This window comes from Vidua chalybeata, chromosome 3, assembly GCF_026979565.1.
Source record: "Vidua chalybeata isolate OUT-0048 chromosome 3, bVidCha1 merged haplotype, whole genome shotgun sequence".
NCBI classification, from domain to species: domain Eukaryota; kingdom Metazoa; phylum Chordata; class Aves; order Passeriformes; family Viduidae; genus Vidua; species Vidua chalybeata.
This window is the reverse complement of record NC_071532.1, coordinates 59,371,006-59,386,087: the sequence shown is the minus strand read 5'-3', so window position 1 is coordinate 59,386,087 and position 15,082 is coordinate 59,371,006. Positions and strand designations below refer to the sequence as shown.

Genomic DNA, 15,082 nt, shown 5'->3' with positions numbered 1-15,082 from the left:
CCCAGTTAGCAGGGTACTTTTATGAAACAGTGTCACAGCCAAGGCAGTGAAACTGCTACATCAGTTTGTGAGGAGGGAGGGAGCAATTCTTATGCATGATGTGATCTCCAAGGTCTAAGCTTTCAGTTACTGTTGAAAGCTAGCATCATAAATCGTAAAGGACATGAATGTTAACACCAAACATGACTGCCTAATCAGAGTGATGAAAGTGCCTCTGGTGTGTACAGCAGACAACTCATTGCTCTTTACATGGGTTTAGACCAATTCCTGAATGGTAAATGCAGCCTGATTGTTGCTAAGGTCAAATAGAGATCTCTTTTTTGAAGAATGCCAACAGGACCTACTGGCTCCTCAGTTTGAGAGAGTGAATTCAAATAGGAGCAGAGGAGTTAAAGAGGTGTATATGAGGACACATGACTACTGCATGCTGTCAGTCTGCTCACTGCCAACCAGCGATCCAGGTTCCTCAACTGGGATGCTCTGGGAATACTCCATTGAGGCAACTCCTTTGGATGGAGTCTAATCTGCTTGCTGGAAAGCAATGTGAAAAACATGTGATGGTAATGAGAACCATCTCCTGGAACAGTGGTGCTATGCAGACAGGTCAGTGGCGTCAACACGGAATGGGAAGTCCTTTAACACATACATTAGGACTGGGATGCTGATGTGTAGTATTGTTGGTACAGCCTCCCTCTTTCATTATTATTGCTTTTGTCAATAGAGCAGCTGTTAATAATATTTCCTTTGAAAAACACATTTCGAATTTTCCTTGCTAGATACCAATGTATATTCCAAGTCATGTTATTGCTAAGAGCATTGATGCTGCTAACACTTCTTGATCGCTGGGTCTACCTGCATTAGTTAGCATCAACACTCAAGGTACTTACACAAGAAAGCCTGACAGTAGTTAGAACTCTTGTTTGGAATAATCTTTTCCATTAATTGGCTTTTATAACTTCTTCGGGGTGAGAAACAAGCTTTCACAGTTACTTAAGCAAGCATAATCTCTGTCTTGATATTTGAATACTGAAAAGTGGGTCTTGCTATTTTGAAACACATACAGACACAAGGCATCATAAAAGCACAGTGTATAGAACAGTTTTTTGCTACCACTGTTGTAAGGGGCAGTCCTTTTTTCTGTGGTGACAATCAGGATCATTGGAATGGCATTTACTATGATGAACATCAGACCGTTTTATATCAGGAGGAGCGATCAAAACACTCAAGAACAATTATTAGAAAGTGATGGTCTGCTCAAAACAAAAACCCCAAACACTGGAGACTGATCTGGAACAAGCATTAATCTAGGAAGGCAGGCTGTAAACTGGGCACTGCTCAAGGCCCATCTTCTCATCCTGTGGGATGAGTGGGAGAGAATTGAGAAGACATTAAAACCACGCCTCACTTCTCATATCCAAACACTGCACACAAAAGACAGGTGAAACAGCATGGACAAGCTGCTTTCAAGCAAAATGAGCGTGTAACCATCAGCAGGATCCACACTGACTTGTACTCCAGTGAGGTGTTTAATTAAGGCAGGCTTTGCTTTAATTACACATAACTGCTCTTTTGAGCCAGGCAGACAACTTCAGAGCTAGATTTATGTGCCAGTGCTAACCAAAAACTTTCAAGTCACCTAAGTCAGTCTATCTCTGACCACAACAACTGCTTTCTGATTTAGTAAGCTGCATAAGCAGAATGACAGAAATCTGTTTTCCTCTACCAAGGGACAACCTGTGCTTGACAATTTAACTCGCCGAATGACAAAGACACTGGCTGACACAAATAAGAAGGTGAAGTGCAAGATGTGCAAGATGTATGATGGGGATTTGCATTTAAAGCTTTTGCTTTGACTTAAAAGCATTTTAAAATATTAACTAAGCAACACTACATGCTCAAAGTTTAATGTATGCACATCAAAGTTTTAGTGGAAAAATCACATTACAACAGTTTGGTGCAGCCATTGAATGATCATTTATATATGCATGCTCACATTCCGGCTGTGCAAACATTCAAATGCTTAATTTGAAGACCATTAATCTTAGAGGGAAAGGTGCTATCACTCCTGTTTCATTTGTGCATGGCATTCTCAGTATAGATGGTACCTAACGTTGTACCTGCCAATAATGCCATAAGATTGAGTCAAGAGAATTTCTGCATCTCACACACAAGCTGTTCATCCTCTGAGAACTTTACAGACATTTAGCTCTCTTTTTCCCTTGCTGTTGCCTTATTTTTCTTATTCCTCCCTTTTTCTCCAGCCATCATTTTCCAAATCCTATTCTTTCTAGAGCCGTTGAAATTTTGTTTAAAGTTTCTGACTCCTGCAGTGGCATAAGACCGTTAACAAACATGATGTTAGTTATCACTGCAAAGAAAGGCATATCCCTAGGAAATGTCTACCTTGCCTAATTTACCTAATCTGAGATAAGAGACTCCATCTCCCAGGGTAGACTTCACTCAGTCCTGATTCCTCCTTTAATCAGAAAGGACAATTTCCAGATAAAACCAACAGGATAAATTTCACCATTCTTGTACCGCATGATACCACCAAAGCAAGCACAAATGGTGCTCCTCCTGGGCCAGGGATCTTCTCTGCTTTTCATTTAGTCCTCTTGGCACAGAATTTACACATTCACCAGTTTCAAAATTCCTGCTTATCTTCCCTGTACAGGAATATCAATAGATGTCCAACTTTGTGAGTTAAAGTTTCTGCAGAATCCTATCACTTCTCATCAAAGCATTTCTTTATCCCATTGTCACAGAAAGAAGATGGTGTGATGGTGCCCCTTTTATAAGTTGTTTTCATTTTGTTATTCCCAGCTCTGCTGGGTGTGGCAAATACTCCAATTTATCTGCAAACATCTACTGCTATCTTAGCTGACATCTTGTCAGATCCTATTTTTCCTTTTCACACCTAACTCCAAATTATTTGTGTAACAGCTTCAGAGAAACCCTGATGACCTCACAAACAGACTGTCAGAGGATGTAAGAAATCAGAGGCTTTAGAAAAGTGACTGTACTCTCTCTCCATTTTTGTTTAAGATCAAGAATTAGTAGCAGTCTTCTAGCCTGCTATATTCCCTTACAGTTCAGGAAGCTTAAGATACCTTTAGGTAGTCCCTTTGCTGAGATATTTTCTTATTTAATGTCTGGGATGGATTGAAGGAGCTTAATCCAGCTCCATAGATATAGCTATTTAGTGGCTTTTGAGATATCATAAGGGTATCCCAGAAGCCTCTGGGAGTCGCAGAATATGATACTGGACCTATGGGAAACACACACCTTTCTGAATTGGCAGGTTGAGCCATGCAGGATATCTGTGGGCTTTTTAATTTCTGTATTCAGCTAACTGAATTGATTGTGAAGTCACACATTCCATGAAAAGCACCGCTTGAGACTGGCAAGATTTCCAAACTGAAAGTTCTGAAAGGGAAAATTTGCCCTTTGGTCACTACCCCTGTGAAAACCAAAATAGTGGTTGAGCCATAAGCTCTCAAGGTATGCAAGCCAATCATCAGCTCTAACCCCATTTCCTTCTCCATCACCTTTTGCCTTCTGACAATGCTTTGGCCAAGGACTAGGATGGTCTTATCTTTCCGTTTCTTCTGGCTCCCCCAAGTCTAGGGCCCTTCCTATTACAACTGGCAGGAGGTGGTTTCCCTCACAGCCTGAAGGATCATAAATCAAACAAGTCCTTAGGGCAGAGGAAGGGGGTTTGATGCTAAAAACACAATAAGGAGAGCAGTCAGAACAAGCCACCGAATGGCTGGTTTAGCAGTAATCCCACCCTTGCTGCAGAGGGGAGACTGGCTTGCTTTTCTTATGTATTCTAACAGTGTGATCACCCCTGTCATGGAAAGTACCTTCCATTTGCAGCAGATGAAGGTCATTATCATTACAAAACACTGTTCCCTGGATTACTGCAGCTCTGAGATATTTGCCTGACTGTGGAAAATGACTGAGGATTCTCACACCATAGCCATAAAATTTGTTGTTTATGGAGGCTTTCCTGATAAAACTCTTAAATATCCCTCAGACGCAGAGGCTCAAATTAATGTCTGCCAGGCACAGTCCAAGCTTCTTTCGCTGGTGGTGCAACGTGACGGATAGTTGTAAGGAGCATAATTTAAATAAAAATCTCCTTTAGTGACAGACACCTCTAGCTTGGGTTTATGTGCTTGCTTACCATCATCCTACTGCCCTGCACTTCCTCAAGACTTTTCATGCGACGCTACTCACTAGAAAAAGAGCAGCTATTCTTCAATCTTGTTTGAATATAATGCTCTGTAACGAGGAATACATCAGCAGATGTTTTAAAGAAACTGGAGCATAAAGACAGATGCTGCACCTGGAAGCAGTGTCCTGCCGAGTATGCTCGAGCTGCTTTTGAAGGAAGAATGCCTGGTTGGAAGGTAAAGGGGCTTGGGCAGTCCAAGGAGCAGACATTATCTGGCTCAAAAACATCACAGGAAGCTTGTCCTGGCAAGTAGCTGGATTTTCACATGAAGAAGTAAAAAGATTGGTTAAGGGTTTTATTAGTAGTAATAACTGTATTACTCTTCTCATATAAAAAGAAATGCCAGGTATAACACTGAGACATTTCCTATCAGTAAACAATCTTTTTATCACTTTAGCGCCATTAACAATCCAAGACTATACAGACACAAAGCACATATGACAGAGTGACAGCTTATGACTGCTCAGAAACTAAAGCTCGATATAGAAGTCAGCTGTGAGACTTGTAAGTAGGTCATCTGTTTGGAACAGATGTGCTCTCTCATCTGCATGGCTCTGCCAGTCGGCTTTGACCTTTAATGCTCTAAATGTCCTATTCTGCCTAGCTAAAGGAGAGTGTGGTGGCCCAAAGGGACTAAGAATCCTTCACTAACTAGTCTCCAAAGGTCTCCTTAACCTGGAATTCATTTTCACCCATTTTACCTCAACTAATTTTGATGTGCTGGCTTTTAGTTCACACAAGGCTGATTCATTCTTCCAGTCTTGGAAAAGGGATCAAGACAAGGAGATCTGGCTAATGGCAATGTGAACATAATTTGAGTTTACCTACGGTATTGGCTTCTAGATAATTTTTTTTTTTTTGAGACTAAGACACAAAGAGTTTATATTTTTCATAGAATAATCAGTGCCAAGGATGGACAGGAAAGCGTGTTTATGTGTGTTCCTAAGTATACAGAATGAAAACCCCCACTGCTTTTGTTAAAAATAATATTAAACATTTTGTACCATTTTGCAGATATGTAGTGACATAATTTAGGATCTCAGAGTCAGACATTGCAGCTTTCAATGTAGAAACACATTTAAAACTAAGGAAGTTATGTTTCCCTCCAAATTATGGAATACATTCTTAATCCTTAATAGGGCCCACAAGTGTTGATTATTGCATTTATATTTGTATTTCATTTTTATATATATGTTCAGGATACAGGGAAAATGAGAGAAAGAAAGGAAAGTTGTTTAGGGTTACTCAGCATACTCTCACCACCCTTAAGTTTAACGCTTAATTTGCTTACAACATTCAGGCTAGCAAAAAAAGTCTAGGCCTTTAGAGGAGATGCAATATTTGTCTTTATTTTGTAAAAGCAAACAAGGATGACCAGTGATGGCCTCAGACAATGCAATTAAAGACAGTGGTGATTCCTGGACTGCAGAAGCACAGCGCAGTTACACCCTCTCTACAGATAAATGAAGTTTAGCATGCAGTCCCTACAGGATCACTATAAAGCCCTTCTCAACAGGCTCATAAGACAGAAAAGACCCACATGTGCCCTTTCCAGGCTTTAGCAGATAAAGGATGGCTAACTCTTAACGTGCACACAAAACCAGGAGCTTATACTTTCTTCTTTCCTGAATGCAAGAATGTTTATTGTTTGCACCAAAGTCACAGGTTTCTTACTTCACACATGCTGCAAACCCTTCAACTAAAGTTGGCAAGAAGGGGTGTGTTTATTCCTGAACATATTAATCTGAAGCGAATAAACAGAAATTACTGAAATTTCTAAAAACCAACCCAAACGTGTGTTTGCATTTTGTATAGGAAACTAAAGCTACCATCAATCACAAAGGCAATACATGCAGAAATGCATCCAATAAACCACTCTTGTTCCCCTAATACAGGGTCTGGTAAACAGCAGGATGAACATTGATAAGCTCAAGATAAATATCTACTTACATATCTACTTTATCACATTTATACAACTGTTTAAATTTTACCATGTTTTAATTGCAGCACGAAGAGGTGTGTGCAGCATTGGCAAAGCTGGAACCTTAATGAATTTATGAAAGTATATAAATTAATTAGTATGCTTCAGACACTTACTGGACAGTGATAACGCTCTGAATTCTCCAACTAAAGGAATACACAGCAACTGCATGCACAGATTTGTAAACGTCTCTATGTACATCACACATCTACACAAATTTTATATAACAAATGTGACAGTAGGATTTTTGCTACCAGCTCTAATACCTCTTTGCATTCTTATTTGTACAGAGGCTTCAGCTAGTAGACATAATTCTCTATTGTTTTTCACTCTAATTGGAGATATATAATCAAAAGCAGAATAGAAATACTGCATTTTGAAAAACAGACAGTATTTTCTGTCCAATTTACAAGTCTAAATGACAATAAATGTGCAAGGTGTCCAATATCAGGTTTGCTCTGTTGTTGGTACCTAAAAAAGTCAAGGGTCTGACAATATGACAAGCTCTATACAAAATGAGTTTAAATGGGATGAGATCATTTCTCCCCTTTACTGGCTGGTGGCCTTATTGTCAACAGAGGAGCTGAAAGACTGAACTCAGTCAAGCACCAAAAATCTTACCTCTACCTGCCCCTGGACATCATCAAGAGTATTTTCAGCAAAAGAAGATTTTTTGCTCTGTCCTCTCCTGTGGCCAAACTTGCATTTGTTCCTCAGGACTTGCTCATCATCTTCAATAGGTCTCCGCACGTATTTGAAACGATCTTTAAGGGCCCGTTTCCACAGCAACTGCATGGGGGGAAAAAATAGCTGTCATTACAAATATCTGTCAAGAATTTGCCCCAGCCTAAAGGAGGTCAGGTTTTTTAACTAACTCGAAAAAAAAGTGTTTGCCATAAGCAGAAAAAGGCTCATAGGGCAGCACCACTGTTGGCTTCAGGATTGAAGGAAACAAAAGCACCTGTAGTAGATGGCTCTACAGCACCCATCAGCTGGGCTAATGGCACTGCTGTGGCTTGCTGAGGATAACAGTAATTGAATCTAAGGGATAGAAATCCATCCTAGGCTACCAGATAAACTGCACTGTTGTCCATGCCTCAACTCTTACATTATGCTCCATTCATGACATTGGGTTGTGAAACTACATAATGAAGCAGATCAGCTCACAGATGCCACAGAAACTGTGCTGTGGGGTTTGGGTGGGGGGAGGGGGTTAGTGACTTGTTTTGGGGTTTTTTTTAGTTTAGTGTATTATTTTTCCTTTACCTCTGGCAGTGTCTGACTGGTTGCACAGTTGTATGATTTTTGTGTCTAACAGAAGGGAGTGGGAAAGACAAGGGTGGTACTACCTTTTCCTGGGAGCCTACAGTTATACAGGATCAAGGGTATTTTTCAACTGAACTCAAAACTGCTGAATTAAGAGAATCGTTTAAGTAGGTCCTAGCATTTTTAAGACACCTCAAGGTATGTAAAGTGCAACTTAAAGGCATTTCTGCATTGCAAGCAGATGCAGGTCCTGTTTAATGCAGCCATTCATCACTCCTTGGCAGCCAAAAGCAGAGCTTACATGGCCCCAGTGCTTCTGTCACCTTCGTGTATTTCTTTACTCAGTTATTGAAAAGTCACTGCTGAAAGTTGTATGGACAGCAACTTCCTCATGCATCCTTAAGGACCAATGGCCATTTGCGTGTGGCCCAAAGCTGGATGTCCCATGGCAGGAGCTAGCCATGCCATTGACCCTGGGAAGCAATTTCTAAGCAAAGGCTGTTCAACGTATCTGCAGGCACAACCTGCAGTTTTGAACAGTTTTGTCATTCCTCAAAATCTCTTGCATATTCCAGTTACTGGGGAGTATTCAAGAGTCAGAGGGAAAAAATCAGTCAGAAAAGTGACTGCAAATGAAAGGATGTGGAGAGATTCAAATATCTGTTACTTCATTTTCTAAAATTACTCCAATATTATGCTCACTTAATACTATAGTCAAGCCTGTACCCACTGACATGCTAAAACACAATATAAACAGAAGAATGATTACCCTAAATTTCTTAACAAAATGGTGTCATTTATAGTCAAGGTCACATGATTTGAAAGGTTAACTTGGTGTAAACCAGATTTCAGTAGAAGCAGACTAAGTAGTACAGTATCTCTCTTTGCAGTGAGTCTGACATGCCTGACTTTCTCACTCACAGGAGGGTTCTTAAGAGACAGTGGTGAAGGTGGTGAATGCAAGTGACCTTGCATTTCTCCTGCTGAGCTTATTGTTCCCACTCCCTAGGTTCTAGCTGACCTACAGGCCCCTCCATCCTAAAAGCAAGACCTCCATTAATGGTGAAAGATTAGAATGGAAGAGCTATGAGACTACAATCCCTGTGATCTCTACTTCAGCTCTTCTTGAGCAGCCCTGGGCCTACCAGGGCAGGAGTGCCCTTCTTAGGGAGACACTCTCTGCCACCCTCCTACGTGCCCTTACCAAAGTATCTTTTCACATCCAGTCGCATTTCAACACCCAAGAACTGGAAAGAAAGCAAACCCATCTGCATTCCTAGTATGCAAACTTCAGGCTTAGGGTTCTGCCAGAACAGAAGTCACATCACCACCAACCTAAAGATAGTGACTAAAAATAGAGTACAACTGCTCATCCAGTCTTCTCACAAGGCATAGTCACTGCCTCAAGATGGGTATTACACCTCAGCACCATTTTCAGAAGCAGTAAGGTGACTACATGCCTTGAAAATCCCACTTGTTGCTCACCTGAACCAAAGGTCCCTAAATACATTTATAGTCCTGGCCTTACACATCTTTATGCAAATACCTCATCATCATATGCTTAGCAAAATTTATGCCTAGCTTGTTATTTTAAGGCTGCTAAGAAAAGCAAACAAAAACCTTAGTTTAATGCTTCTTTGAAGCGTTTAACAGATGTTATAATATTTTAAAACATGATCATCCCAGAATATGTTAGCAGCTGACAATTTAAGCATCCCTATAGTTGAGCTTCACACAGTTTCTTTCTTTTGAAAAATCTTTATTTGCCTAGAAGATGTTTTTGCTTATTCTTTATGAAGGAATATGCTGACAACCCATACAAGGCTTTAAATATCCCACAAAGTTAAAATTTTTCAACTGTTTCATTCTCCAGTCCCCCCAATAAATGAAGAATTTTAATTAAATCTATTTCTATAATAGGATTGTCACAAACTTAGGCAAGTTCCCTCTCACATACCTATTTCCAGAATGAGACTGCAGGCACATACATTTATATGGTTTCCCTTGTGGGTAATGCATGCTCTAAAAAGGATGCTTTTGTTACCATTTTTGAACCAACAACTTTATTTTCTTATAATTTTCCTGCTCTGCCCAGCTTCCCCCAAATACCACCCTGGGAAGGTTTACCTTCCTGGTAAAGGAGTAGGAGGATTAGGCTGTGTCTATCTGACATAGTAGGGAAAGGATTACATGCAGATTAAGATCAGTAATTTACTAGCAAATAATCACTTTGTGCACAGCAGTTACATAAATCAGGCATCTCAACATCAGCATCCTGGGTTTCACAGGCACCACTCCACAGCCATGAGCTGAAGGGAGTTGCTTATGCAAAGCCTACCCAAAAAGGCAAGTGGTGTGGAGCAGAGAGCCTTCTCTCTCCCTTCCTCATATCATGTTTTCTTGGAACCATATGATTTTCAAAAGGTTGGCTGAAATGAAATGGAATGAGGGAAATTATTCTTTCCAAATTGCTGGGTTTAAGCCTTGTAAAATGGATAAGCACAGATAGATAGAACATCTTGCAAGTTGTCAAGAAACAGTGTCATGCCAATTTGCTTTTGACTGCTGTGTTTATGACCTTCACTTTTTCTATATAAGCTATTTGTCTGTAACTTACAAATGCTGTACTGGTTACAATACACATTACAAATCTAATAAACTATTCCATGATTAAATGAAGACTTTTTTTTAATGTCATATGTTAGTTTAGGATAGCATTGTTCTGTAAGTAGAAGGAAATACAATGGGAAAACTTCCTTATGTAGTCACTTTAAAGCACTCTTACCAAAAGTTAATCTTGGAATTAATTTCATTCCAGGTACCCCACTTCTTAAATGAGTTTTACTATTAGTAGAAAGTTTTTTTCTAAATCATTATTTAGAATTTTAGAAAATTCTTAATCACTGCTTCTAGACTGACCTCATAAATAACATTATTTTAAAATTCATAGTACATAAGTGGCTTATTCATTACTTTATTTGTAAGTGAATTTATTTAGGGTCATAATCATTGTCCTGACTATATTGGATATTCTTTGAAAAGGGACTGATGGCACAGAAGCATATATTTTTTTCATACTGTAAAATTAAATGGAAAAATTTTTAACCGAGAAAACAGAAATGTGAATAATCTACTAATAAATCTTGAAACCACAAACTTTTAATAACCTCTAATTGCAACAGTATGAGATTGAAGATATTAGACTATAGTGAAACATAACATACACATTGTTTAAATGATCTGTTTAAAATAATTTGGAAGTGTAAGTAAGTATTTTGGGAAAAAAAAGTCCAGTATCTGGAAACAAACCCCACAACAACTGGAATGTTTCAAGTTTTGCACGTAATTTTTTTCCTGTCATGAAAATTCTGTGGTAATTTAGGTGCTCTTATTTTGGTTTTTGTTGTTGTTCCTCTATGTTTGCCAGAAATCTTTCCCTTTTCCAGTTGTTCATTTCACTAAATTTCTGCAAAAATGTTGCAATAGAAGTGCTGACATTTACAGTTCAAAGTTCCTCCATCCATGCATATCAATAACATCAAGTTCTTTACATTCTGATTTTCTGCTCTTGGCCAGATGAAAATGTTAATTCCGGAATCCCAAGATCTCTCATGGGATGAGTTTCCCTTTCCTTACCCAAGAAGCCCAACTGTCTGCCCCTGCCCAGCCACACAGGCATGCACACCGGCCAGGGAGGAACCCAGAACAGTTTTTGCTGCACCCTTCTGGCACGCAAAGCACATCAATTTCTGGTGAAGGTCTTTAAAATGCAAGACTTGTGAGTTAAAATTAAAATCACACCCACCACTGGCAGACCTTCTCAGGACATCTCTTTAAGAACTACTGCAGCCTTCTGCAGAGCCCAGCAAATGCTGTGGCTGCTCCTCCACCCCAGAGGCTGAAAAACTGCCTTCCTTTTAAGCATAACTTTAGAGTTAAAATGAATCTAGGAACTGAGACACAGCACAGCAATAAATAACAAGCAGTAAATGAATGTCATTAACAATACAGTGGTATAGAGCACTTTACATGGCAGAAAGATAATACTCAATAGGTGAAGTGAGCTCCAGCACACCAGAGGAAACGCAAAACTTGGTACTCCAAACTGCACTTAGACCTTTTGGTTTTTAAAATGCATGCAACAAGCTATTTTTCCAACAACTTTGAAAAGAAATTAAAAGTCCAAGAATTGAAAACGGAACTTTGAAAAGAAATTAAAAGTCCAAGAATTGAAAACAGACTTGTTGGTACTCTAAATAGTCCCAAATAACTTTATTGCGCTACCACTGCTGGAAACCATTATTCCCAGAGGCCAGCCCAGCTAATTGCCATGTTTGGTGTCTCCCATTCTCCAGCCTTACAAGACACAAAAAGGAGGTGTTTGTCTATCAAACACTGACATTTGTGCACAGCTGCCCACCTGAGGCTCTCTTTGGAGTCCACAGAGAAATACAAACTTAGAGTGCTATTCCTCCCTTCCCAATGTTGACACCAAAACCACATTATATGAACTGCCTCCACAGAAGTTTATATATAAATGCTATTTAACAAAGATTGTAACTAGCATTTTTGCTTGAAATACTACTCTCATGCTAGCTTTCTTTTTCTACATTTACCTATCAGTCCCCTTTTCCTCTGCATTTTATTGATTTCTTAAATGTTTTCAATGTACTATTTTAAAAACTGTAATAATAGCAACTGTTTGATTACTATAGATAAACAACTTAAATGTATTCAAAACCTCTCAGTAATCAATATTTTACATCTTTCATTTTAATACTATTATCAGGAACGGCAAGCAACAATTATAGTCCCTTAATAGCTGAAGGAATTTTAAAAGAAAAATCTACAAAAAATTTGCTTTTTTTAATTGCTGAAGATCCTTTCAAGGAAAAAAAAGAATATTTGTTGTCAATTTTTTTTGCTGTTCATTTGCTTCTTAAAGGTATATGAATTCAATTTTACTGCAAGTCTTGTGATAAGTAGCTTTGCATATATTGTAGGGTTGAAGCTGTTACTGTTGTAACACACAACTGTCTCAGATCAAGAAAAATATGTATTTATAGTGCTTATGATCAAGAAGGAAGAACAGAATGTCTAACAGTAGGCCAAATAAAAAATACTAATTCATTCTCACACCCTCCTCTGAACTTAAGAATGCAGGCATACACCTTTTGTGCAGTTTTTCCTCTCTCAACATAGGCAATGGAGAGGGGCTGGATCAGAAAGCAGTAGACTAGCAATATTGCAAACTGCTAATTCCAGCTTCCTTGTTTATTTATTGCAGTTATTGCCAGAATGCTTTCTAGTAAGAATGGGGGGAAAGATCAAAAGATAAAGAAAAACCACTCTGAAATCTCTGCCCCGTCACGTAACATCTGCCAGCACCAGTTCTGCCATCCATGTGGCACTTAGCCTATGGTCCTTCTGCAATTAAAGCCCTTTGAAAACCTAGCTTAAGAATCTCTGTTTAAAAACAGTTTTAAAACTTAAAGGCTGTAAAATTCTCTTCGGAACAAGCTGAATATCAATCCAGCTCCTCATCATAGAGGGAGCCAGATGAACCCACAGCATTAGTCAGGACCCTGCCCGAGGACCACCACTGGCGTATTCAGAGAGGTATCCTGATTAAAAATAAGGACGGGCTGTTTCTCTCTGGTTCTTTTGCTTCCTCTCTTCTCTTTGAGATGTTTTTGTTTTCTTCAGTCCCTTCCCTTCAACAATGCCTGGGCTCAGGGGACAACTAGAATAGTTACCCTTATTAAGCCTCAACTTTTTTTTTATTCCCAAAATTATTTTGCTTTCTACAGTAAAGGCATGTGAGATATATATTTATGTATGTTTAAAGCTAACAGTCCCCACTGAGGCTCACAAGCTTTTACAAGATGGTATAAAAGTATCACATGACAAAGCAATGATGTGAAGTGAAAAGGTGACCACGGTCCTCCAAGACCACAGACAGATATTCTGGATCACAAGTGAAAAAAATATAGTTCAAATTTAAAACATCTCCTTCCACTGTTTTCTGCTATTTCCCCCAATGATATGCCAAAATTTGTTTTTAAATGTTTTTGGTTTTTTTTTTGTTTTTTTTTTTTAATTAGACCTAGATTCCTTAAAGCACTAGGATTACTGCATGTTGTAGTTTCATATCTAATGCACAAACAATCATAATACATTGCAAGAGCATCGGTCACATGTTAGTCCTCATACAGGCAATTTCCTAAAGAGCTGGCTTCTTCATTTTTAAAAATAGAAAAAACCAATCAAATTTCATTTTATCCCTGGGCAGAAATTAGCCCAGAAAGAAAATATACCCAACAAGCAACCAGGGATTTCATCTACAGACAGGTCTGCATGATCTCATGGTAGCTTTGAGGTACAGCTATACCTACATTAATCTTTAATTGACATAATGAAATAAAAATGTGATTTGCCAAACACAGCCAAGTGTGTGCAGTCTGAATAGAGCCAGCATATAAGAAATTGATATTGATTTCCTCTGAACTAGATTATTTTCTTGTGATTAATTATGTGGGGAAAGCCCAAAATACTTACAAAGCCATTCCCATCTTCATCAAGGAATGGGTATGCCTGGAGCAGAGCATTGACAACAATGTTATATTGCTGACTGTTCGGATACCTGTGCAAACAAGATGGAGATAGAAAAGAAATACTTGGTTTTCTAGACAGTATTAAACACTGGAGTCTATACTAATCTAGATTAAATTATTTCTGACTATTTCTTAGACAATCAATTGCCTTCCAAGTAACAAAGGGCACAGCTTAAAGGCTTGCACAAAATCTTTCTATTCATTTCAGAAGGTGTCAGGCCCTTAGCCTCTTTTATTTAAGCAAATATATTCGAGAACAGCTTTACATCCATTTGAAAATTTATGTCTGCAGAAAACAGGTAATGCCCCCAAATAAATTTAATGGTGTTTACTTACAGTGATCCTTCCAGGTATTTTGTCATGTCTGCTTGTAAAAATTCAATAATTCTTATTCTCATACTGTGATCAGGGCATTTATTTTCTGCTAATACGCACTTGACATCGTAAGGGAAGTCTGGCAAAACATAAGAACTTGTCCACTGCAACATCTTGTGTCTTGCAAAAAATGATTTCAGGTTTTTTCTATAAAAGAAAAGATTGTATCATCACCATCACATCTTTCTTCTATTGAAATGCAGGCAGGAGGGAAAGATAAATACATGGAAAAACACAACACAAGGGAAAGTTATTGCTATAGAAATTCAAGGACTGCTGTCTTTGTTTCTGCATAAAGAATACCTACAAAAGCAGCAATCAATACATACAGAGTTAAAAAGTAGATGTCAAATGTGGAATGTAATAGCCAGCAGACAGTAGGAGGTGCTTCCTAACTGAAAGCAGAAAGCAGAAGTCAGTGGGGGCTTGCTGGTGTTGCAAAACACCTTTATGTCTCTTCATTTATTTTTCCTCTCTAGTAAGACAAACAGCTTAATTGAATAAAATACTATATGTCACATTATTTAAGGCTGTCCTCCCACAGGGGAGGGCAAGGAAGGGATGAAGGCAGTTTTATCATCAGCTCATGTCTGAAGACAAAGCAGA

At 38.8% G+C, this 15,082-nt stretch overlaps 1 protein-coding gene across 1 annotated transcript in view; it reads right to left on the bottom strand.

Annotated features, from left to right (window-relative positions):
* SAMD3 (sterile alpha motif domain containing 3) overlaps window positions 1-15,082 on the bottom strand; it is a 36,575-nt gene that overhangs the window by 9,225 nt on the left and 12,268 nt on the right. The window contains exons 4-6 of the mRNA XM_053938608.1: window positions 14,438-14,623; window positions 14,046-14,130; window positions 6,861-7,010 (exon numbers count right to left, since the gene is read on the bottom strand). Coding sequence (XP_053794583.1) covers window positions 6,861-7,010; window positions 14,046-14,130; window positions 14,438-14,623 — 421 coding nt within the window. The remainder of the gene's footprint in view (window positions 1-6,860; window positions 7,011-14,045; window positions 14,131-14,437; window positions 14,624-15,082) is intronic.